This window comes from Seriola dumerili, unplaced genomic scaffold (assembly GCF_002260705.1).
Source record: "Seriola dumerili isolate Sdu_G_001 unplaced genomic scaffold, Sdu_1.0 BDQW01000105.1, whole genome shotgun sequence".
Classification (NCBI taxonomy): Eukaryota; Metazoa; Chordata; class Actinopteri; order Carangiformes; family Carangidae; genus Seriola; species Seriola dumerili.
In genome coordinates this window covers 721,965-748,833 of record NW_019174360.1, presented here as the reverse complement: position 1 = coordinate 748,833, position 26,869 = coordinate 721,965, and the positions used below count along the sequence as shown (strand labels likewise).

At 41.4% G+C, this 26,869-nt stretch overlaps 2 protein-coding genes across 2 annotated transcripts in view; one reads left to right on the top strand and one right to left on the bottom strand.

The window, feature by feature from the left end:
* The first annotated feature begins 8,869 nt into the window (after positions 1-8,869).
* LOC111222658 (cysteine/serine-rich nuclear protein 3-like) lies at positions 8,870-12,903 on the top strand. The gene is made up of 4 exons (XM_022746460.1): positions 8,870-9,017; positions 9,863-10,119; positions 10,263-10,559; positions 11,794-12,903. Exons 1-4 carry the CDS (start codon positions 8,870-8,872, stop codon positions 12,901-12,903), a joined length of 1,812 nt encoding a protein of 603 aa, XP_022602181.1.
* Positions 12,904-20,000: 7,097 nt separating this feature from the next.
* LOC111222690 (sodium channel protein type 2 subunit alpha-like) overlaps positions 20,001-26,869 on the bottom strand; it is a 33,053-nt gene continuing 26,184 nt past the window's right edge. Inside the window, exons 21-27 of the mRNA XM_022746492.1 lie at positions 26,459-26,581; positions 25,166-25,441; positions 24,954-25,007; positions 24,720-24,857; positions 22,712-22,816; positions 22,348-22,618; positions 20,001-22,249 (exon numbers count right to left, since the gene is read on the bottom strand). Of these exons, the coding sequence (XP_022602213.1) occupies positions 21,057-22,249; positions 22,348-22,618; positions 22,712-22,816; positions 24,720-24,857; positions 24,954-25,007; positions 25,166-25,441; positions 26,459-26,581 (2,160 nt within the window). The 3' untranslated portion in view covers positions 20,001-21,056. The remainder of the gene's footprint in view (positions 22,250-22,347; positions 22,619-22,711; positions 22,817-24,719; positions 24,858-24,953; positions 25,008-25,165; positions 25,442-26,458; positions 26,582-26,869) is intronic.

Here is a 26,869-nt window from a genome sequence, read left to right as displayed (position 1 = left end):
GATACTGCCATCTGAAGATATTATCTACAGCCAAAACAAAATAAACACCAAGCTAATTAATTTAACATTTAATTGAACACAGATTTTCGCAGCCATGTTTGGTTTTTATATCCAGTTTTTGTGTCAAAGTGTTCCCCAAGCGACGCCAACAGGAGGACAATGAATCATTGATGTGTTAATTACAGCTGAATGGAACAACATGAGAGGGAAATATACACAGCGCAGTCGCACAGAGCGATACAGGTGGGAATATGAACTTGCCAAGAAAGGAATCTGCTCTATGTACATGGAAGAGTAAAAAGGAGTGTACAGATTTTCTCTTCATATAAAGTGACATTTATGACTCCCATGAAGAAAAAAGCTATTATCTCTGCCAGGACTGAAGTGGATGTGCATCAGAGGAACCTCTATTTCTTTTATAGTTTTACAAGTCCTGCTTTTAAAACAAAGTCCTTTGGTCAAGATGGAGAGACAGCAACTGGATTATATAGAAAAAATATAATTCATACCATTTATTTTCACACACGCACACACGCACACGCACACACACACACACACAGGTCTATGGGTCACAGTGCAGTTAGACAGCTGAGACATCAGTCTGAGTCCCTGGGGAAACAATTACACTCGACCAGGCAGCAGAGCCGGACAAGGGCTGGGAATTAATGATGGGCTCATGACTCCAGCTGAAGCGAAACCTCAGTGAAAGGACGGTGTCACCGGCCGAGAGCTCCCCCTGCTGGTCACTGACACCATGATGAAATACATTGTTGGAGTTAGAGTCAATTCATTTGAGTTCTCTTGCAAAACAACAACAATATTCCAGCAGCACATACATTCACACATGACAACTAAATTAAAAGGTATATATATATATATATATATATATATATATAAACTCAATAAGACAATAAATCCCTGTAAGAATAGAAGTGATAACGTGCAGTTGGAGTTAATTACGTAGTTAATTCACTTGGATCGAACACAAGCTGTAAATTTGACATGAACATAACATCACCCTGTAAAGTTGATTTGGCTAATGTGTTAGCAAATAGTTGTGTATGTTACTGTCCAGGAGTCATTCTCCTTTTAGCTTTAGCACCAACTCATGACAGAAATATCTGGCTCTTCAGTTGCTAAATGCTCCACTAGCCAGTTGCTAACTTTTTCTGCCTGATGTTTTTGTGCTCAGCAGATAGAGTGCAGTGGGTTTATCAGATCTCGTCTGCTGAGAACAGCTGCTGCTGGAAAAGGCTTGATGTGAGGGAGGGAGACACACACACACACACACACACACACACACACACACACACACACACACACACACACACACACACACACACACAACTCTGATGAGTGCAGCTTTAAGTGTTTCCATATTATTCTGCTTCATACTTCTAGTCTGCTACATTTAGTAGACATAACTTCCTACAGTCAATAAATAGTTTTAACATTTACTTTTACTTGAAATTTTATCGGCAGCGCAATATTTTATCACTGTTATCACTACTTTAACCATCAGGTAGGAAACTACTCATCATGCAGCAAATGGACAAAAGGGTCACTATACACTGAGCAGCTCCAGGTGACACAGTGGAGGGAATAATAAAAATAATTACAGTAATTCCTACTTTGATTGGTATTATTTAGCTCTTTTTTTCTGCAGAAATGAAACATCCAATAACAATACAGAGAATGGATGTCAGTATTTAGTGCTGTGTGTGGATGTACAGATGGTCGCCGCATCCTCCACTGACCCTAAGAGCCACATCGGCGCAGACTTAGACAGGCTGCGTACGGGACAGAACACCTATTATATTTGGAGAGAGGAGAACAGCCGTGATGGTTTTATTTGTACATAATAACGAGGACATTGATGTGTGTTGTAATAAATACCAACTGATGCTCAAACCATCGTCATGTGTGTGTTGAGAGTTATTTCAATGTCTAATTTTCCTTAACCACAACCATTGTTCAGATTTCTGAACACACACACACACACACACTGTGTTCTTTCTCTCGCTGCCACAGCCCAGCCCCACCTCCCCTCAACCCTCTAGCTGCCTCCTCCTCCTCCGACCCCCCCCCCCCCACCACCACCACCACCACCATCTCCCTCCCTCCCTCCCTCCCTCCCTCCCTCTCGTGCCCGTTTGCCAGTGAATCTGATGTGGAAGATCACTCCGTCTCTACCGCACATCGCCACTCCATCCTTGCCGGGAGAAAACAAGACGATTCGAAGCACAGCAGAGAAACCCTCTGGAGCAGCCAGTGGAGGGTTCACAATAATAACTTCCATATAACAACTTATATTGTGTTTCTTAGTGTAATTTCTTTTTTTTAAATGCAGTAACTTTTCATTTCACTCACTTAAATTTTTAAATCTCAACAGTGCTGACTTCTAACAACCCCCTTCTTCTGCAGTGATATGAGCAAATGTATTCAAACCAAGCACTTGATTCATGTTATGAGTATTTAACTCCAAGTTTCACACCTTAAATTTTACTCCACACACTGGTGGCTCCAGCGTTACAGAGCACGAGCTTCAGCACTTTTTAATCACCCTTTAAACTAATGATGAAGCTCCTCACTGCGGAAAGAGAGGAGACTTGTATCAGCTGTTGCAGATCTTAATGCACTGCTGACCTGGTTAATGTATTTATTCATATTTAACCATTCAACACTTATGTACCATGAATGCATCAAGCGCCCTAATTATGAAGATTAAAGCTTAATTATAAAAACTAGGAAGTCCATATTGTTTCAGGTTTCCTCTGTGTTACATTCAGGAATGAACAAAAAGGAGACGTCCTACACAAACAGATGAAGTTGAATCACTTTAACACACCATCTTTGTGTACAGTACATACAAACTCAAGGCTGAGGCTCTTGGAAGCTTCATTCTGGATATTTTTCTACTGTGCACTACTATAATGGGAAGACTGAACATTCAGGGTCTAGCATTGCTATAGCAACAATGTTTAGGGGCTTGTGCGTGGGCGTCAGGTGGTCAATCACGTTTAAAAGAAATGGTTGGATGTATTAATGTTAACCTCCTAAAAGTACAACATGTATAGTAACAATGTGGTTTGATTACACCTGCTTCTTTGTGTATTTTTGATTTGCACATAAAAAAATACATTTTTCAAACAATCCTGTGGTTGAGCTGGAAAAGTTGGCGTGTTGATAAAAAGCAAAAAGCGACAGAGTGTAATGGAAACAGACTGATGATGTACACGACAACATGTCACAGCAGCAGACAAAACCATCAGATCTGAGTGGAGCGATAAAGAGACCGTTACATCCCTTAAATCAACACATGAAACATAAATGGCATCATTTCCATTTGACTGGAGCTCTCTTCATCGCATCATCTTGCTGTACCACTCTTCTTCTGAAATGAAGAAGGCGTAGAATTAGTGCCAGCTGTTTATCTTGACAAATTAACTGCATTAATTAGCCTTAATTCACTTTTATTTTGACAACATTGTGCTACATCTGGATGGAAACCTGCCTCATGTGAAATTTAGTTTAAAAGAGACTAATTTCAGCCTAAAATTAGGTTCCCAGGACGTCATGATAAATAAAGAGCAGGGTGTTTCTCTCAAACTGATTGCAAATCTTATTTTGAATTTTTTTATTTTATTTGAATGACATGAAAATTTGTGACACCTGAAAGCCCATGCATCTAGAGCAGTGGTTCTCAAAGTAGGGTCCAGGGACTCCCAGGGGTCCTTCAGGAAGATTCAGAGCAAAAAGGATAATTTATTCACTATATTTCCATCCATGAGTAACACAAGGAGGCTAGTCCAGGCTAGTCAGTCACAATCTACCTATTTTCTCAGTATTACTCTCCCCTGGCATTTCGTTCTTGGTGCTGTACATCAATTCATCTAAAAATGATTAACTGAAAAGGGAAGGAAGCTCCCAAAGCTAACGCTAACAAAAGCTAACTGCTAAGCTTGTTGGCTTGGTTGCTAACAACCACATGTCAGGTTTTAGAGGACCCAAATGCAGACCATCCAAGAGTAGGTGAAAACTGTGATTTATTAAACAAAGACAAAAACAACAAGAGAAAATCCAAGAACTAACGAAAACACAGGAGAACAACGAACGGGAACACCCGAACAAAACAGGAGCACAACCAGGTAAACAGGGCCAACTGACACAGACAAAGGGGAGCACAGACACTAAATAGACACCAGGGAGGCAAAGGTGATTGAACACAGGTGAAACACATTAGGGCGGGGCAGACAATCACAAAGGAGGGAAACAGGACAAAGACAGGAAGTAAAATACCCACGAGAAACACAAGGTAGGTTATTACAAAATAAAACAGGAAGTAACCCTCAAGTCCAAATCAAAGAGTCCAAAGATAACAGTTAAATAAATAATAAATAAATAAAATATTGAAATTACATATTAAAGACATATTGAAGAAAGTTGTACGGTGTTGGGTTGTTCTGGTCTATTTTAAGGTTTGTGACTGATGCTACACAGTCCGATGAATCTTCTGTTGAGGTTCACTTCACTGATAAACAAAGCCAATTTATTTTACACATCGTCTCCCACATCAAACAAGTGCAAACAGTTACACACACATTTGGCATTTGGCTTTCAATGTACACAGACATGACAACACACATGGAGATTACACGTATGCACCTTTGAGCTGCAGCGTGTCGTCGTCTACAGGCAACAAAAAAAGCAGATTTTTTTTTTATTTCAGCTAATTTAACATTCTGTTTTCATTTTAATGACTATTTAACAACTATTTAACCACTCCAAACCCATGTGAGTGAAGCATGGAGGCAGGAAATCATTTGTTTTGGACAACTGAAAACAGGCGAAGCAAGAGAGCTACATCAATTGAAAGCTAGCTAGCTAGCCTTGGCTCACCTTAGCTAACGCTAAAATTAAATTCACAACCTTAGCTATTATCTGTCACTGAAACATATAATGAGCTGATATCTCAGTAATTTCGTTAGTTATTCCACATAACTACATGAGCTGATGGCTTAGTCCAATTGTGATGGAGAATAAAAACCTAGCTAAGCTCCTGCTAAAAGTAGCGCTAGCACATGTTAGCAGAGTAAGTTAGCTTTAACTGGCATCTCTTTTTGACTTTTGCAGAATGAATTGAATTAGGTGAGTTTAAAAAAATCCTACATTTACTGTATTTCAAATTTATATTAGTTATTTCAATATCAATATTGTAGCATAAATAGGTATTATATTGCAGTAAATATTACAGACACCTAGCTAAACAGAGATGCATTTAATCTGTGACCAATTGACCAATTAAATTTATTTTCCTAAACAAACAAGATAACATGGAAAAAAAGCTGAAAAAAGAGATTGTGTTACAGTGCAGATACAGTATCAGCATTTCCTAGTTTATGTGGCTAAAACAGCATTAAAAAGCATAAAATAAAGGTAATAAACTTTAAACCCTCTTTCCTTAAATGCTTCTGTAATAGATACCTGCTTCTATTATCTTTAATATACACATATTTTTGCTACTTTCATAATCTTTTTCTGCACAAAGACATACTGAAAATGACTGATTTCATTCATCCGGTCATTGTCTGTGTTTCCTCTGATCTATTTCCCTCTGCTATCAATTTAAATTTCAAATTAGCCTAATAAAAATAAAAAGAAGGAACATCACAAAGCACAACCCCACATTGCATTTGCATTATAAATACCCTGGAAAATTTATCAGTGTGAGAAATATTCAGATTTCACCTGTGAGGCCAGATCTGTGAGACTGTTTCTGTAGTTTAATACTTTACATTTGTGTCAATAATTCTTCCGAAGCCTGTGGAAAGGAGGTATTTCACATAGCAGAGTCTACACTTTCCACCCCCACCCCATCACATCCACCACCACATCTACACCCCCCCCCCCCCCCCTCCATTTCTCTCCACCCTCCTTTTTCTCTGTGATCTCGAAGGGCTTGCTTCACCTCAGTCAAGCTCCAGCGCTCCAGCCGGCAGCAGCATCGAGCTAACAAGTCTTTGTGAGGAGAGAGAGAGAGAGAGAGAGAGAGAGAGAGAGAGAGAGAGAGAGAGAGAGAGAGAGAAAGGAAGGGGGGTGTAGAGCAGAGGAGAATCAGACAGTGAGAGAGCTGACAGCATGAGCAGAGAATGAGGGTGCAAAGGGAGGACGCATAAGATAGCAAGGCAGAGGCAGAAGTGCTCAGTGCTGCACAATAGTGCCAGAGGCTGCTGGAAAGAGAGAGAGAGAGACACAGAGAGAGAGGGAGAGGGAGGGAGAGAGAGAGAGAGAGAGAGAGAGAGAGAGAGAGCAGGCATCATGGCAGCCCTCACTGCATCATCACGACACATGGGGATGTTTGGCTGCTGCTGGTGAACACTGTGTGATGCAGAGGAGAGAGTCGAGGACTTCCTGGAAACCAAAGGCAAGCCGAGGAAACAGGTCAGTGACGGTCAAACACACACACACACACAAACACACACACACACACACACACACACACACACACACACACACAAAGCCTCGACGTGCACGCCAACACACACACACACACACACACACACATACACACACACACACATACACACACACACACACACATTACAGGTTCATACTGATTTACATTTGTCAATAAGAATTCCCCTGTTAGTGTTTTGGGACGTGGGCATGCATGGGGAGTGGGAGGTTGCGCATGCATGCAGACACGTGAGCAGTCTTGTACATGTGTGTGTGTGCGTGTGTGTGTGTGTGTGTGTGCATGTGTGTGTGTGTGTGCGCTCTAAATGGCACCGGTCATGAGAGCTTGAGTGGGAATGTTTAGGTTAAAGCAGCATGGGAAGGCAGCGCAGGAAACCCTCCTGAATCCAAGAGAAACTGCAACACCGTCCATGACATTTAATTTACAGAGAGATATTATTATTATCATTATTATTATTATTATTATTATTATTATATATGTTCAGTGTTTCTCCTGCTGTGGATCTTCTTGTTTTTACTGTTTTTTTTTTTCCTGAAAAGCAACGAGCTGGAGTGAAGGAGTGAATACCTGGGAGGCTGTAGGTAGAAGAGAGTGAAGAGAAAGGGAGATAATAATAAGAAATACTAAAAAAGAAGGTAAGAAACAAAAAGAAATGAGTAACAGAAAGGAAGCTAAGGAAGCAAGGAGGGGGGGTTGTAAGGCAGTAGGTAGTAAGAGAGCGAGAAGGGAGACAAAGCCAGTCAGAGAGGAAAAGCTTGGCCCAGCATTAAGCTCTGCTGCATATGATGTAATCCTCTACCAGTCCAAGCAGTCAGCTCAACAGTTTCTACAAATTTGAAATTTAAGTCTCGACAAAGTGCAGAGGTGCTGGGTGACGCCACATACATCCCATCATCAGGAGCGCTGAGAGAGAACTTTACAATGTGTACAAATCATCTCTTATCACAAAGTGTCATCAGACTCGCAATTTCCCACAAAAGCAACCAATGGAAAAGAGAATATCAGTGTCTCAACATCTTAATGGGTTTAACACTCGATTTGACATGATTCATTCTCTACTTCTGAGGAATCTCAATATTTGGCAAGGTCACCTAACCACACTTAACAGTGGGGCGCTAAGTTCTGCATGAAACATCCTAAAGTTTAGTCCAGATTTCTTTCAGAAAATATAGTTTTCACAGTACTGGTCAAAACATGAGGTCAGATCATTGACTATTTATTTCACTTTCTTTCAAACACTTGCTTTGTGTAGATGCTTTGTGAGTTTATTACAAAGGTTTGTATTAAATCTTTCTAAACTGAGCGGAAGTTCAGTTCATGTAATGGACAAAATGGACTTCATATAAATATTGACCCGAGGGGAAAATGGCCAATTCCCTCTTCCAGTCTATTGAGAATGAACAGGCTAGAGGATGATTGTGTCTATTTATCTCCAAACTTGTTAAAGTGGTTTGATAATCAATTACAATAAGAATAAAGTAGAATTAAATTTTTTAAAAAATGACCACAAAAATACTTTCATTTTTCTTTTCCTTTGTGTCTCCACATCAAGGTTTTCTTTCTTTTTTTAAAAAAAAAAGGTCATATGAAATTCAGTTTTGTGGCTACACAATTGTGCTATTCCAACTAATTCAAAGTTCCTGAGTGGTGACCTTAGTTATTGTACATAAGATTATAGTAATAACATTCTGCACTGACAACACTGAGACCACGCTGCAGGGATGGGAGGCTTAATAGAACTTAAAATTATAAACTCTATTAACTCTATGCAATGTTTCCTGGGGGGGTCGTACAGCCGATTTGCTCCCTAACTAGCACAGGACAGAATAAATAAGGTGTTTATGTAGATTAAATTCCACAGTTTTTCATAGATGAAATGTCTACAGGTGTATATATTTGTAGTGTTAATTTCATTACAGTAAAGTTTTGGGGGAAGAAAAGCTGTACATGCTGTATTATTATATGTTGTAAGTTGATACGGCAAATTCATGGCCAATAGTTGCCTCTTTTACACAGCCATCAGTTATGGAGCCATATTAAGATTCATTTGTGTGTTCACCTCATAAATGTAAATCCAATACTTGTACTATGGTGCATACAGATAGCCAAATAATTACAGCACATGCCAAATAACTGCAACATCCACACCTGACCACACCCCAATACACACATTTTTAAAAATTTAATTTTCCATGAAATAGCTGGAAAAAAAATCGTTAAATATTAAGTACACTGATTAAATAGTTTTGATCTTTAATGGTGTAAATTTTCTAACTTTGTCTCAAAAGCCTGTATCTCTGTTCGTATATTGTAGCATCTTGGATCTGGCTTGTATGATTAAACTTAACTTTGTCCTTTGTGCAGGTGTGACCAAGTGGGAGGAGCCACATTATGAGTGGGATCTTGAAGAGGAAGCTTGAGGAGGGCCCGTCCCCTTACCTCTCCCTGCAGGGGTCTGATGATGACGAGGTTTCCTGCAGCGACAGCGGCAACAGCAGCGACAGTCTCAACCATCCCGTCCCCTCCGGACTGCTGGACTGTAAGATCACATTACCACACTGCTCATCAGTGTCAGCAGCTCCAGATAGTATGTTTTGGTGGAAGTGGAAGCTCTCATAATACCCTCTTTAGTGTCATTTAACAATAACTGTGTATAATTCTGGTTAAACAAAGGTGATAAAAAAAATTTAAAACAAGGGGAACTATTCAAAATGTGAAAAAATCTAATTAAAACGCAAGGATGCAAGGATCTATTGTAGGACCACTTTTGTTTACTATAAACAGTGTATGTTGCCACCGGGTCACATATTAAGGATATCTGACATTAAGTTTGACCTCTACGCTGATGACACACAGTACACAGACATGTATATGTCCCCCTGAAACCTGGTGACACTGCTAACATAACCCAACACTTGTCATGTCTCTTACAAATTAAAAGATGCTAGGGGTCTCCTGGCTCCAGGTCATTTTATTCTGACGAGACAAATTGATCCCATCTTTTAAATAACTCAAACTCATTTTTACCAGAAGGCCTTTTTATATTACCTGACTTTTTACCAATATCCATTGAAATTCAGTTTTTATTTACACAATAAAGTTTATTATAATTATCAGGTATATTAATGCGAGACCAGTAGCTTATGGTGGCTAATGTTAGCTAATGTTAGCAAACTTAAGGTATTTTATAACACAGACAAGGTTTAGTCAGTTTGTTAACTTAAAAACTGAAATTGAAATGTCTGTATTTGTGCTAATGTTAACACGGTGTTTTAGCATTTACAATATCTTTTGATTTTATTCATGACAGCTCTTAAACTAGCATTTACTTGCATTTCAAAGCGCTAATTAAAGTTCAGACTCACCTCTCTGTCTCACTTTCAGCTTCTCTGCAGCAGCAGTCAAAGCGACTCCGGGGTCGCAATGTGCACTTTGAGAGCGTGACAGTCTACTACTTCAACCGGCGGCAAGGCTTCACCAGCGTGCCCACACAGGGCGGCAGCACCCTGGGAATGTCACCACGTCACAGCGGGGTGAAGCGCTTCACCCTCAGGGAGTTTGCCATGGAGCAGAAAAGGAGCCACCGCAACATGCTGAGGGATCATCTGAAAGAGGAGAAGCTCAATGCCATCAAACTCAAAGTCTGTGGGACAATTGAGGCCTCATTTACCTGCAGTGTAGCAAATTCTTTGCACAATAATATACACTCTGTATGTTTTGTAATCCTCTGTACACGAACATTCATGGTCCAATCTTAATTTAACTTTCTTTTTTTGTCGTCCAGCTGACTAAGAATGGCACCGTGTCATCTGTAGAGGCAGATACCTTGACACTCGACGACATCTCTGAGGACGACCTGGATGTGGACAACACAGAGGTGGATGATTACTTCTTCCTCCAGCCTCTGACTACCAGGAGGCGCCGCGCCCTCCTCCGCTCCTCCGGGGTCCGACGCATCGACGTGGAGGAGAAGCACGAGCTGCGTACCCTCCGCATGTCCCGAGAGGAGTGTGGGTGCCGCTGCCGTGGGATATGTGACCCGGAGACCTGTGCTTGCAGCCTGGCCGGCATTAAGTGCCAGGTAAATGGAACTGTGGTGAGGCCTATCTATAATACTAAAGTGTTGTTCATGTCTGTCTGTGCAGTAAAACTCTACAGTTACAATAAATTCAAAATCAAACACGGGCAGTTAACCGTTGTTAGCACTACCACATGTATGTAAGTCTTCATTCGAATCTCAGCGCAACGTATGAGTGTTACAGGACAGATGACTCAGCATGTGTTGAAAGAACATGAATAATAATAACATAATAATAAGAATAATAAACTATGGTGAAGGCCGACTGGTAAAACAATGATTCCCTACCTTTGAAGCAGTCGTGAAGTCCTATTGTCTATCTATTCCTCAATTATTTATATTACTTTAGTTCCTAAGTCCTAAATATTCTTTCCCGGGACACGACTTGATGCACTTTTCATTTAGAACTTCATAGTTTCAAATAAAACCTCATATGTTTCCTTCTACTGCTATTTTTGTTTTTTTTTCCTGGTTATGTCGAATCCTGTGTTCGTAAACGTATGAAAACGGGCACAACAGTGACTATTGGCCACTGGTCATGTCTATACTTTTATTTGATTGGCAGCAGAAATACAAAGGTTTACCTTATTACCTAGCAACTGCGATACACATCCACGACCCCACTGTGAATTCAGGTTAGCAAGAGTGTTAGTCAGGTAGAAAGGGTCAGAATAGATGTGCTAAATTGCTAACTGTACAGATTTAATGCTTTTTGGGTTTGTTAAAAGAGGGGAAAACAAGGCGATGACATGCTTCACTCAGTAGCGCACCACAAATATGTTTATCCTCTTTTGAAAAACAGAAAACTGGTTTATATTTTCTCATAAAAATCAAATGTCAGTTTGACTTTTCTACCATTTCCAAGGGGGCTCACGACTTTAGTGCCCTCCGTCTGAAATCACAGTTTCAGACAGTTTCTGTGCACATCACTACATCTTAGAGACCTTTTCTGGTGAAAACGCAGCTTTATTTTTCGACTTATTTATTATTGAATTTATCCTCAAGGATTTTTTAAACCAAACGGGTGAATTATTCTTTCAATGCGTACAGTAGACTGCCATGTAATCATTCAGTTATTTAAATTTAAGTTAAGATTTTCAGGGTCGTGATGAATGAAACCAACAGTGGACTCTGCGGCTTCTCCTCAAGCATGACCAGCTCTGGCCGGCAGCTGTGTTTACCTTTGCTGTTACTGCTGTCCCACACTTGTGTATTGACCTGTGATGTTTGTCTTCAGGTGGACCGCATGTCCTTCCCTTGTGGCTGCACCAAAGAAGGCTGCAGCAACACCACGGGACGCCTGGAGTTCAACCCGGTCCGCGTCCGGACCCACTTCCTGCACACCATCATGAAGCTGGAGCTGGAGAAGAGCCGCGAGGAGCAGCATCAGCAGCAGCAGCAGCAGCCGGAGCAGCAGCTTGTAACCAATGGCAACGGTTACCATGGCGACTCCTCCTTGGTCCAGCAGCAGCAGCAGCAGCAGCAGCCGAACCTGCTTTTTCCTCTGATGAGTAGCACGCCGCACATTCCCATCATGCACCTCCAGAACACAGGCGACACGGATTCACATCTAGATGAAGAAGAGGAAGAGGAGGAAGAAGAGGAGGAGGAGGAGGAGGAAGAAGAAGAAGAAGATGAGGAAGAGGATGAGGATGATGAAGCATATGAGGAAGATGAGGATGGCAGCAGTGTTTGCAGCGGGCTGTCAGACTGCAGCACACACAGCTTAGAAACAATCGACCCCGAGGAGGGAGAGGAGGACGAGGAGGACGAGGAAGACGATGACGAGGAGGAAGAAGACGAAGAGGAGGAAGATTGGGATTGTTCATTACATGGAACAAGTCCTCCGCCCTACTCTGTTCCACTTCCTTCTGTGCTGAGTTACTCTAATAACACACTCATGAGCCTCAGTAACCCCTTCCACAACACTCCCTCCATGCAGCACTATCAGATAGACAGCTCTGTAAATGACACTCCTGCTTTTCTCAGTGAAAATGTCACCGTCACTCCCACGCTCCCCACAGTAGAGACCGCATTAGAGTCTGAAATAAACACAGAACTCCACTGCCGAACACTCTCCGACCCCACAGATTCCCTGACACTCCAAACTTGCTCACATGCAGACACCCGTGAGACTGACGCTGCACCTGCTGGAGCGGCCGCCAAACAGCCGCTCTCCACAGACCGCCAGAACAATCCAGACGACCATGAGTCACAGACTGAGGCTTCGGCTGGGTCTCTGGAGCAGACAGGGGAGGAAATAAAAGAGCCATTACAGGAGCGACTGCAAATGCAAGGAGCCTTGGATGATGAAAAGACAGACGCATCTTTCTCAGAGAGTGTCTGATGCTTTAGAAAGGGATAGGTTGTTATTTGGAAACCTTTATTCAAGAATTGTGACCTTCAACCATCAGAGTTTGATTTATTCTTGATAAGTGCACTTCCAAAGAGAAAAGAGTCATACAGACGGCTCGAAGAGGTGATCTAATTTTAGCTCAGTTTGTCTCTAAACCTTTTCAAAATTGTTGGTTTGGATAAATGACTATAAAACTATAAAATGGTCGTTGATTAAGCTCAATAAAACAGTGTTTCTGTAAGTTACCTGTAACTACATGGAGTATCATTTTGCCCTGTTATAAAGTCTTTGATCATTACAGCATGTTTTCTGGTTGTGACTGGCATCTATGACAAATCTGTGAGATTCTGAGGTGCTTGTATTGTTTCACTATTTTCCATTGTTGTTGCTGGTGTCGCATTCTTGCTGCTGATCGTTCTGAAATGCCTGTCTGTAAAGCATGTGTTCATTTTACCTGAGGTGTTTACACAAACTGTAAAATGATAAATGAGGTCACTGGCAAAACACTGACATTCATGTGAATTATTACCAACACAATGCGTTATGTAGCTAGCTACAGCTATTGGATCGATTGCTTCAAATTTGGTACATTGGACATTTACATTCCACACAGAAGTAATTTTAATAACTTTGGACATCCCTTAAAGTGGCTATAAATAAATATTTTTATATTAACAATGCATCACATGACTATGTGTATGTGTAAGGAGTGATTAATTATTACCCAGCGCGAGCAGCGTTAGCAATCTGCCTGTGAAGAAAGTGGAGCATTTAGCAGAGCCAGATATTTCCCTCAGGAGTTGGTAGAGACTAAAAACAGAGATAAAAAGAAGCTTCATTCATCATTAAATACAACTCTAAATGTTTCTCAGTATCTGCTGGTTGTGTGAATCGGCAACCGTTTGCAAACAAGTTAGCAATAGCAACTTGACGTGATGATGTCAGTGTATGCAGCTTCTGGAGGCATAAATTATTAAATTATTGCAAATTTCACTTTGTCCAAAACTTATGATTAAATATCTGCACAACTTATGACATTTACTTATGCACTAATAAGAAAAAACTGAGACGATAAACTGCTAAACATCAGCAGGTTAGCATTGTCATTGCGAGGATGTTAGCATGCTGACATTAGCATTTCTTCACAGTAATTTCTCAATCTAATGAGTCTTTCCTGTTTATTTTAACAACATCACAATCACTATCTCTGTAGCACACAAAGGCATTTATTGATATAAACACAAACATGTGTCTGTGCATGTTATTTATCATTTTACAGTCATCTGAACAATGTGATAAAGCTGCAATTTTTCCAGGTTTCAGATGAGTTCAGGCTTGTGTCAGAATAATTAAACTTTGTCTCTCAATACTGCCGACAACTGGGGGCCAAATATTCTTGTTCTGTACATTTCCATGAGAGTGTGAATAAAAAAACAACTTTTTAACATCCATCTCAGTTTATAGGTGGTTAATTAATTGTGTTGGTGGTGAGTTGAAGATAAAACTTTAGCAAATTATATCATAAAATTGACATTTTAAGACTCAGATGATAAAATAAAATAATTTATGTGATCAGGGCAGAGAAGCATTTTATTTTTCTACCAGCAGATGGCGTCTGTGGCTTAACATCTAACTTCATCTTGATTGCCACTGACATCCTCCATCATGAGGAGGTTAAATCATGTTTTTCTGACGTCAGTAAATTTGTTGATTCTGCCTCAGGACAATCTGTGACATTGGTTTTGCTCATAGCATCTGTTCTCTGACAGGAAACAAACAGGATTTCAACCATTTTTCTGCACTGAACCCTAAAGAAAATGTGCATAAAAGTCAGTCTGCAGGGGTATTTTGACGTCAGCACACACCTGTATCATTCCACATGGAGGATGATCTGTCTATCTGTCATGTCACCCTGATGTCCCATTCCTATCTATTCTCCTCCAGTGCTTCCACTTTGAATTGGTTGCACCTTGTCGCCTCTAGAGAGCACTGCTGAGTTAACACTGTCCTCGGCTGAGGCAGAGATCAGACAGTGTGTTCCAGCTGATTCATGTATAGAAATATTTTCATGGCTCATTTCATAACCACACAACAAACAGGCTCTGCAGCAGGTGCTGTGCACAATAGAGACTAAATGCACGTGGACATACAGCAATGGTGCTCAAATGAACTGTAGCTATAGGCTGTACACTGGATTTCATTAGGAACACAAGGTCATCAATTGACCTCTCCTTTTCTTATATAATCAAACTGTCAAGGTGTGTGTCCACTGAGTCGGGGGCTGGCACAGGGAATGCATGCTTTTTTTTTGCCAGCAAGGTATTGTGGGTAAGCAAGCTAAGAGATGCTGCTGATCAATCACAGACAGGGGAGCTGTGATGTTAGGTTGCCAGGCAACAGGAAGGGGGCAGCAGGCACAGAAGCTGCAAAGCGTTAGGAGGGGGCTGCTGCTGGGTGGGGGTAGTCTCAGCTTTTTCACCTCCGTCTCCCTCTCGTCTATCCCAGCACCACCTTCTCCTTCTCCCTGTACATGTCTGATGGTAGCTCAACAAGACACTGACTGTGATATGTGACTATGTTATCTACAGCAAACACTAAATATGTTGATTAAGGAACATGTGAAAATGCTAATATATATAGCACGTTTAAAGGACGTACAGTTCCTTCAGCAAATTCTAACACACAAGGGCGTAGGTTTGGTCTCAACATTGGTAGGGACACTGTCAACCAAACGGTTTATTAACATATATAAGATCTGAATTTACATTCAGAAATGTATTTATATTTAAATAAAACTATGCCGTATCAGATCAAAGACTAAAAGTTTAGGAAATTATCATGTGTTATATATAATAACTTACAAGTTAACATCAGAATAGGTGGACTATGGTTATGTTAAATATAAATTAGTAATTTAGTTAATCCATAATAGCATCTATTTAATCACACAATCATTTTAAAACCTCACTTAAAGCCCTGAAGCTGCGTCTGTTTCCTCATCAGCCTCCTCTATCTGCTGCCGTTATTTTATCTGTTGTTCCAGCAGACAAAATAATTAATTCATGGTGACATTTTCATGGGATTTCTCAGAAAACTAAAACTAAAGTCATAGAATCTAATAACACATAAGCCAATATGTTCAATTTAACAGATATTTGGAACCGATATGCAAACAGAAAACTACTGCTACATAAGGACTCTCTCTCGCCATGACGTCAAGGTGTTTCTATTGTTTTGTCCACCCCATTTATATCAGTGAAAATAGGCTAAACAACAGAAACACCTCTGTATAATGTAATACAGCTCCACACATTACATCCTCTATATGATCATACAGTTGAATCAACAACTGTCTAAAACTATTTTAATAAAAACTGAACATTATAACCTTCATGAAGGATTAACTGCTGAGTGTATATTAGTAATTATCAGTTGTATGCAAAGGCTGCAAAGAGCCTGACTGTAATTGGTTGATTTCAGTGCTGTTGTCACTTGGGAACTGATTCACCTGGTAACCGAAAGACGCTCTTTAATTTAACAGTTTTATCATATATTATTATTATTATCACCATATAACATGTTTTACCCCTCCCCTTTTAAAGTGTAACACGTTTACTCAGAGACATTTTAACTGACTCACTTTGTACTCTGAGAACATCTTTACTTCTACTGTAGTGTAATGTCTTTTCAGTAACAGTTAGTGACCGTTGACGCACTGACGTGCTGACGTCAGTGATGTCTCATCTCCAGTCTCTGGAGTTTCAGTTACTGGTAGAGTTTATTGCTGCTGTCTACTCTGAACACAGTTAATGTTGCTGTTTACTTCATCACAGTGACTAACTACCTGCTGTACATTTAAACTTACACTAGTTCTGCTCCAGCACCCAGAACTCTCTGCTCCTTTTCGCGACTTTCACTAATTCAGCAGTTGTTTACATGCTGTTCAGATGTGCTAGTTACTTTAGCTTAGCAGTTAGCGCTAGCTTCTCTCTCTCTCTTGAACCAACAGGTGACCTAGTTCATCAGAGTGTGGTGTTGTTGTAACTTCAGTGTGGAGGATCGTGATGTTTGTTACGGCTTCAGTGATGTCTGCAGTCTTACCTTCGACACGCAGCTGTACAAATCTGTTTGCGTCTGTGTTCACAGCAGCTTTCAGCGTGATAGGCTGCTACTCGTGACGTCTAACCAATCAGATGGTGCAGTGGGCGGACAGACTTCAGCTACCGACTATTTATTCGTGACGTCAAACCAATCAGATGTTTGCTGTGGGCGGGACAGGCGGCTGCAATTTTTAAATTAATTTATTTTATCGGTTGTTGGTTAAAGAAAATAACGATACCAATAATCGGAAAATGCTGAATATCCTTACTTTTTATTTATTTATTTCAATTTTAGGATGAAGCCGGCTTATTTTTTTCCTTTAGATATTTGACTGTTATGATTCACTGCACATTATACAACTGTGCAGAAACATGATTAAAAGATGTTGGGTTATGTCAAAAATAAACCTTTTGGGGCTGAAAGCTCAAGGAGAAATCTAGTAAGTTGATCTTGAGTGAAGAGTTGTTATTATTTTACCAACTGCTATTTCTAAGGTATAGAATAAACTCAACATGCCTTCTGTAGTTTTAAACCTAAGTTTGTAAAATAATTTGTTCTTGTGTACTATCAGTTTCTAAATATTTTTCTGCAACAATCATGTAAAAGACATCCATCAGTGTCACCCTGGGAGTCGCATCTGTCTATAATCAATAGCTTATCCTCAGTCTGTAAACAGACCATCATCTCAGCAGCTACATAACTGTTTAAACCTCATTGAATATGCTGAGCCTCTTACCTCTCTCCATCATGAGTCCAGCAACACGAGCTCTCACCTCAGAATGAATGCATCCTGCAATGCAAAATATGCTTCCCAAAATAGGTTTTATTTTGGAAATCTAGATTTTGTGAGTTGTTGCCACATCTTTGGTTATAACAAAAAGAAATGTCACTTGTCACATTTTGCAAATTGATACATAGTTAAGTGTAACATGTACTTGAACCACATGAATGATCCTGTTCAACCAAAGTTCCCGCCATGTTTAGCAATCATACTTCAGGTTCAGATCACAGACCAAAGAGCTGATGTCACTCACAGAAAAACAAAACAAAAAACCTTTTGAACCACTGAACAAAGAAAACGCTGGAAAGTAAATGGAGAAAATAAACAAGCATTTACAAAAAATATGTCCTTTATTCTTTTGGCTTTAAAATTATATGACCATATGAGCGGACAGTAGTCACTTCTTGCATGCAGTTCACTAAAACACTACAAGCGCAATGAGAGATGGCTACTGATTGCTTCATGGTTTGTATCTACAGATATGGGGACCATACATGTGTTTCATCATGTGTTACAGTGCAGAACGGAAAAAAAAAACTGTTCTAGAAAAAATGTAAATCAAACCCAAAGACTCATATGGAAAAATGGACTCATATCTACAGTAAAAATGTTATTTATATCAGTAGAACATAAGCAACCCGCAGACCCCAGTTGCACACAAACACACGCCTGCTCACATAAAGAGAGATGCTTACATTCTCACTCTCCTTTCTTACAAAACACACACATGGACGTACGAAGACACACACTCACACGCTCTCTCTCACACACACACTTACATGTATGACCGCCACACGTGGTATTACATAGCAGTGGGGATAAAAAGTGCTCTTACATCAAATGTAAGTGTGATGCATACTGTGGGCCCAAATAGCGATATTATTTACAAACCAAACCACTACATTAAAACCACTCGCTTCTCAATTTTAAACAACATGAAAAACATTTGTGATATTATAACTTTTAAATGTGATATATTGTCGTGTTCTAGCTTAAGAGCAGTTAGAAAGATTGACATTTTCTTTTTAAGTATATTCAGATATTTTCTTTACAAGAGCTCTGGGAGATGTGAGGGGAAGGGGGGTGGAGGATGAAGGGGAGGACAACGAATGCATGGGAGGAGACACCGCAGTATGACAGTGGATGAACGAGTAGATGTGAGTGTCACTTTAAGGAAACCATTTTGACATTTTGGGAAATATGCGAATTAACCTAGCTGTAAAGAGTTAGATTAGAAGATTGATACCATTCTCATATTTGTATGTTAGCTAACTTAGCTTAGCCTGTAAAAAAAACAAGCCCATAGGTCGTCTGTGCCACAGGTTATTATGACCCATAGTTACATTTTGTTGCTAGGCGACATCTAGTGGTCGTAGTGATTATGACAGAAGGAAGAAGCCCGGTTCGATCCCCATGTGAAAGTAGCAGTTTATGTTTTCGTTGTTATTATTGTAACCGTGACAACAAAGATCGCCTGATCTTAAGGAAGCACGATCTTTTCCTAAATATAACCAAGTACTTTTTGTGCTTAAACCTAACCAAGTCATGACCGTTTATTATTGTAACCACGGCGACAAAGGGGGCATTATTTCAGGAAACACTCGTGTGGGTCGTATCAGAGGGTTGGAACAAATGACCTATGTAGTGGTTAATGTTGGAGGACTGGTTGTTAGCAGAGACTTACACCCACAGAGAAATAGTTCCATGTAACTACAGATACAGCAAAACATCAACAATCCACATTCAGTACAGTTTTCTCTTCACGTGAAACTACCAGTGATATTTTATAAGCTAATGTGACCGTACGTCCCTGAGCGGCTCAGGGATCTTATTAGCAATGAACTTTTTGTAAGTGGCATTTAAAACACTCCTGGAGGAGCTAGCATGTGTGTGTGCCATGCACAGCTTAAGTTGTTAGCTTAGCAAGACTGGAAACAAGAGGGAAAAAATCAGCTTGGCTCCACCCCTGCTAAAAGCTACCGCTAACACTCTCATGTTAAGCTAGCATTACCCTAAACTTACCGTACAGTATAGCCTACTGTATGTTATGGAGGATTTAGACATTTCAACACTTTTTGTCAGGAGGACATTTTGCTTTTTATTACATTGACAGCAGCTACGGCTATCGACCGATATCCTAATAATCAATATCAGTATCAGGAGAGAGAGACAGTGGGGTTAAAGTAACCACAACTTGTTGCTCTTACATTTTTGTTTGTCTATGGTTTAAAAAAGCAAAACAAGATATGATAATTAGTAAACTTTAAAGGTGCTAGCAGCTGTAGCATTATCCAGGCTAGCTCAGTGTTAACGCAGAGTTAAGCTACTGGTCTGCTGCTTCTAGCTGCATGAGCGTGATATCAATCTTCTCATCTAATTCAGTTGCTACTGAGCATCGTAAGAATTTCCCAAAAATATCAAACCTTTCCTTTAAGAGTATCTCATTCCTTCAGCTTGCATACATTCAGCTTCTCTGCACTGAGAGACTTGTGTTTTCTACTGAAGTGGGGCGATGGCAGTCCAGATAGAAGCACAGCACAGATTTGAACAACCACTGATGGCACACCAGTGAAAAGAATGTATTTGTCCATTGTAATTCAGCGGTATGTTTGTTGGTTCAGCCTCGTATATACTGTGTGACCGAAGAGCGCTCTGGCACTGACCCTGCATTGTGCTGGTTTCAAATGGTTGTTGTACGTTTCCAGCATCGACTCTTCTCTGCCCTTGGTGATTTTACAACAGTGAAAGCTGCGGACACATCCGCACGATAAGGACACAAAAAAGTAGAAAACATTCTTTCTCATAAAAAAAGAAACGTCGTAACCAAAATAAATGAACCAAAAAAGAAAATGCAGAGTACTTGTGATACAGCGATTGTTAAATTCAAGACACTGGATTTATAGTAGTAGCAGCAGCACTAGCTACAGACAACTTAACAGTGCACACAGTACAGTGTGTCAGATAGTAACAACAACCAATAGGAAAATCACAAGCGTTTTGCAGAGAGGCTTTTCCAAGTTCCACTCGATCTCTGGCAGTGTCTGCTGGATTACTTGTTTCCCCGTGAGAAGACCCCACATATTCATCAATGACATAACCACACTCTAACTTTAGGCCTACCTGGCACAGCATTCCTCAGCTCTTAACAATCAGCACACAAGCGTACATCTACTGTATCTACCCCCCCCCAGTTAGAAGCTGTAAACAAATTTCCCTCATGTCTCTGATGCATTTTATTTTTTTTTGTTCCTTTTTAAAAAGTCTATTTCTTTCGCTCTTTCAAGTCTTTGCCTTTGTTTTCTTTTTCCCTATTCTCTTTCTCGTATTTGTCCTTGTCTGATTTCGTCACACTGTTGTAGGAGGGCGGCGAGGCTGTGGAGGGGGTCATGTCCGTTTTGTCCGAGGTGGAGTTCTCAGTGAACTTGCTGATGACCATCACGTCCTTGTCCGGGTCGCGGACGCCCTCCTTCAGCCGCTCCTTGTAGAGGGCGGAGGCCTTCTTCATGGCTAGACGGATCATGTAGCGGCGGAACGCTCTCTGGATGATGACGGCCGACATGTCCTCTTGTTTGCGGCGGAGGGTGGTGGTGATGGGCTCGTAAGACACCTTGGAGGGGTTAGAGGCCATGAAGCGCTCCTCCATCTGCCCGCGCAACACGTCCATCTCGCCGCCTTCACCCAACACTCGCTTGGTGAAGGCGAACAGGATGTCGAGGCAGTGGATGCGCTCGCCGCTGACCATGGGCAGGTCCATGGAGATGAGCTGGATCATGTTCGGCTTGGGCATGCGCAGCGGCGGATCTAGAGCATCTGCAAAGTCAGAAAGCTTGCTGTACTCCATGAACTGAGTGGCGTCTGGGTCGAAGCGCTCCCACACTTCGTAGAACATCTCAAAGTCGTCCTCGCTCAGCGGCTCGGCGCTCTCCTCCGTAGCCACGCTGAAGTTCTCCAGGATGACGGCGATGTACATGTTGACCACAATGAGGAAGCAGATGATGATGTAGCTGACGAAGAAGAAGATGCCCACTGATGGGTTGCCACAGTTGCCTTTGTAGGAGTTGCCCGGGTGCTCCATCTGGCTGTCACAGTCGGGCTCCCTCTTGTTCAGTATGGGCGCCAGCAGGCCGTCCCACCCGCCTGAGGTGGTAATCTGAAACAAACAAATCATACTGTTCCCGAACGTCTCGAAATTGAACATGTCATCGATTCCCGCCTCGCGCTTGACGTAGGCGAAGTTGGACATGCCAAAGATGGCGTAGATGAACATGACCAGAAAGAGGAGGAGACCAATGTTGAACAGGGCGGGGAGTGACATCATCAAGGCGAAGAGAAGCGTCCGGATGCCCTTGGCGCCTTTGATAAGACGGAGGATTCGGCCTATTCTGGCCAGGCGGATCACTCGGAACAGCGTCGGGGACACAAAGTATTTCTCGATGAGCTCGGATAAAAACATTCCTGCAAAAGCAAAAAAGCAAAACGAACAAAACGTTAAAGACACAGTTTCTATCTACAACTCTACTGCGAAGCCGAGACCCATTGAAACATCTCCTCACCTACGATGGACAGGATCACCACCACAAAGTCAAATATATTCCAGCCGATGGTGAAGTAATAGTGACGCAGGGAGATCATCTTCAGCACACACTCCCCGGTGAAGAGCACGATGAAGACCAGGTTGATCCAGTAGAGGATTTTGTCCATGTCCGGCGTCTGGTCGTCCGTCTCCACCATCATGGTCACCATGTTGAGGCAGATGAGGATCATGATCACGATGTCGAACGCCTGCTTCGTGATGAAGTCAAACACGCAGCCTTGAAATGCATTCTGAGGGGAAAAGGAGGACAAGGAGCAGGGAAGCGTTAAGATATGTTACACCGCCACATGTGGTCCGTAGAGACGAGCACGGAGGATTCTTACTGTCGGCCGAGGGATAGGTTTTTGAGGTTTCTTGGAGCCCAGCTTCTTCATGGCGTTGTAGTATTTCTTCTGTTCTTCTGTCATGAAGATGTCCTGACCTCCGAAGTAAAAAGGGAGCACAACAAAACCTGGTTATAACCACGTAGGAGGAACTCTTTTAACAAGCAACGTGAACACCAGAGGAACCGCCCTGCGTGCCGAGGGGTGTGCTAGGTGTTAACACGTATCTGGATTTTGTGTTGAATGATATTATGTGAGGAATAAAACTTGATCAGAACAGGAGTATGAGTATTTGAGGATGCCCCTGAGAGTAATTCTATCCAGAGTTGAAACAATTAGTCAATTAATCAAATAGTTACTGATCGTTTTAATTGTTTAGGTGATTTTTAAAAGCAAAATTCCAAAAAAAATTGAATCGTTTTCTCTGGTTTTCATGATTGTAAACTAAATTTTATTTGGTTTTAAACTTCCTGTAACTTTGTGATGTCACAACAAAGCAGAAACCAACAGGTCTGCGAGCCAATCAGGAGAAAGTGAGCTGATAGAAATATAGAAGATTTCAGGTAAAAACACTCAGAGAAACCAAATCCTGCAAGGTTTGGATGGTGGGTCCAGGTGGGCGGGGCTTGGTGACTGCTTTGTTGTGACATCACAAAGTTCCAGAAGTCCTGACGGCTGGTTTTAAGGCTCAGTTTCTGAATACAGGCTGTGTGCATTTCTCTGTGGACTGAGGCTTTGATACTTTCACAGTATTAATATAGAAGCTAGAGCTGATCTATAATCACACTACACATGGACACAGACCTGTACACTGGAGGAGCTTTAAATATATTTCAGACTTTCTGTCTCAAGTAATGCCTGTCAAAAAAAAACAAATTATTTCCAAACATGTCTACATTTCAGCCGACACAGTTACTATGTTCTCATTAATCAAAGATATGAATCCCAGGCACACATCTCACTCTCAGAGCTGCTCGGTGAATGTGTGATACGTCTGGAGGGAAGACTGGTGTCAGCAGTGAACCACCATCTGTGTGACGCTGTGGCTGTGGGGCTGCTGAACCACACCAACTGATGTGGTGTCTCAGTCAGTCAGTCAAATCAAGTCAGACCTGCTAGCACACAGCAAATGCAGTGCAAGCCCCCCCCCCTCCCCCTCCTCTTCTCTGCTCTGCCTGTCATGTCATCCTCCACCCCCCCCCTGCTCCATCTCTTGGGCGTTGCCACTCCTACTAGTTAGTGCCTTGATGAAAAGAGGCCAGATTTCCAGACTACATGCACTGTGACACCGCAAGTGTATATGTGTGTGTGCAGGCAGGGTGTTTCTCAGTGACTCATGCACCCTCACTAATCCTCAGCAGCGGCAGGTCCTCACCGTGCTCCAGATAATCATTAGTCTGTAGCTCAGTTCTTTCTTTAACACAGCCGTGGGTCTGCTGCTTTGGCTAAATCTGTGCCTCAGCTGCTTTTGTACCCAAGCTTCGAATGTGCAGGACCTGGTACCTGCTGGTCTCCCGTTGCAACGCAACAACACGGCAGTTGTGTGTTACTGGAGTTTGATCTTTATTTTGAAATATTACTGCATCTCCAAAAGCTTCAGTTACAAGTTTGACTGGGTAATCCATCACATTAATTCAGTTAATTTAATTTTTTGTTGCTGCCGGACGTATAAAACATCCGTCTGAATCTCATGCTACAGCACGTACTAACTGAATAAAGTGTATTCTGTGTTCTAATCTTTATATTTTGTTGTAACTATATAAGACCTCAACAACTACCACGACTCACACCTGTGTTTGATTTTTTTCCAGGTGACCATGGAGTTTAAGGTGGTAAACATGAAGTCGAACATCCCATGTTCAAATCTGGACGAGGCCGATATTTAAAAAGTAGAATTCCTTCATTTTGTACGAGTATTTTTTAAATATATAAAATAACACACTGAAGCAGTGAAGCAGTGGTTGGAGGAGATAAAATAAGTCTAAGAGTGTCACTTAATGCAACTTATCTTCTTCTTCTGCTGGTTGAAGTTGTCGATGATGACACCAATGAACAGGTTGAGGGTGAAGAAGGAGCCGAAGATGATGAAGATGACAAAGTAGAGGTACATGTACAGGTTCACTTCATATTTAGGCTGGTCCTCCAACTGCAACGAGCAAGAGAAATGTAATTGTGTCACACTGTTCACGCAACCGGACATGAAAGCTCAGTAAACGGATGCGTTGGGCACAGACAGACTCACATTTCGAGAGTCCACGGCTGCGTACATGATGTCCATCCAACCCTTAAACGTCGCCTGAGAGCAGATGACAACAGAGAATGTGTTGCAACCGTCCCCACTGCACCATACTTTTTTAAATCCCATGTGCCAGTGTTTACTTACAGCCTATTAAACTGGTACACGTTGTTTTTGCATACGTATATTTATACTTTTTATATTAAGGTTAAACTCACGACTTGCAACAGAGCCAGGTAGCCGGCACCGACGTTGTCAAAGTTGATTTTGACATTCTTCCAGCGGGCGCTGTCGTTGACCAAGCTCATGCATTCGGACTTGTTGTTGACGATGCTGATGGGTAAGATCTCGTCCGACGTGGTGTTGACGCAGCGGTAGTACTTCCCTGCAAACAGGTTGACACCCATGATGCTGAAGATGAGCCAGAAGATGAGGCAGACCAACAGCACGTTCATGATGGAGGGGATGGCCCCCAGCAGCGCGTTCACCACAACCTGGGGAGGTCGGAGCACACGGACAAACTCAGCACTCTCCTGTCGCTCACGCTGAGTTTGGATTTGTGGCCACTACAATCATCTAATCACTTAACTGGTCTTAAATAAAACATGTGGACACCTGATTTAAAAATTTACAGTGTTCCTACATTATTCAAAGCTGTATTTAAAATGTCATGCGTGCACACATAAAGCTCTTGCCACCATACATGTCTACAAAGAGAATTTAACAACGTGACAGTTGGAAAGAAGAAGGTGGACAGGTGAAAAAGTTAACATTTGATAGGTAAAAAAGCAAAACAGAAAAAAACCTTAGAGAGGCGGGATGAAGTCACAACATTTTGTTTGACTGTAAATGAAAAAAGACAAACAACAAAGAAAAAAATTACAGGTCAAAGGCACCACACAAGCAACGTCAGAAAACAATGCCTGAGAACGGCTGTATGCAGTAATTGACACAATGTGAAGAAAGTCATGCAGAGAGAAGAAGTACAGCGTTGAATTGCAAGGAAAAGATAACGTTACAGAAGTAGTAACAGATCCCCGAATGATCTAAAACCATCTGACATCACTTTTGTTTTCAAGCATGAACCCAGAACAATGTGACAGTCTAGAACCGGAAATATGAATTATACTGTGGAGTTTTCCAGAGGGCGAGCAGACACTGAGGACGAGTCTCTACAGGTTTAAGGACACAAGCAAAATAAAAGTAATGCGACTAGAAAAGCAAATTTTGTAAAAAAAATAAATAAGTAAATAAATAAATTAAAAAAAGAATGAGCTGGCTGAAAGCAGCTGGAAGAGCTCAAACACGCTCCAGCTTCACATGTAACATAAGAGTTTAAGAGTTTTATCAAAATTTTACAATTTAACTGAATATTTTCAACTTGAACCATTAAAAAAAGGAGTTAAAACTAATTTAATAAACTGCACGTGTAACTATGCTTTCAGGTTGCCCATGAACAGTAATCATTTACAAGTTGGCTTTCATGTCGCTGTTATTCCTCGTGTCCTTACCCTCATGCCCTCAAACCGAGACAGGGCCCTCAGGGGCCGCAGGGCTCGCAGCGTCCTCAGAGATTTGATAGCGCTAAGCTCGGAGTAGCCCAGAGCGTTGGCTACGAGGCTGACCAGGGACACCTGGGAGAAGATAATGTGAGAGACAAGCAGGGTGAAAGGTGAGCAATGAGCAAGTCTCCTCTGCAGAGGTGGCACAGGTGTTTCAAGTGTTTGAAGAGGACGGCTCATTTGTAATTAATGATCCGTCTGAACATAGTTCAAGAGATAATAAAGTATTAATGGTGATTAAAAATGAATCAAAGAAGATTCTCTGAAGACTGTGAATGTCAGTGATTCAACATTGACTTAAGTGGACTCAATGGTATAGCTAAAACTAATGCAGTCTAATGCAACAGTCCTGAGATAAGT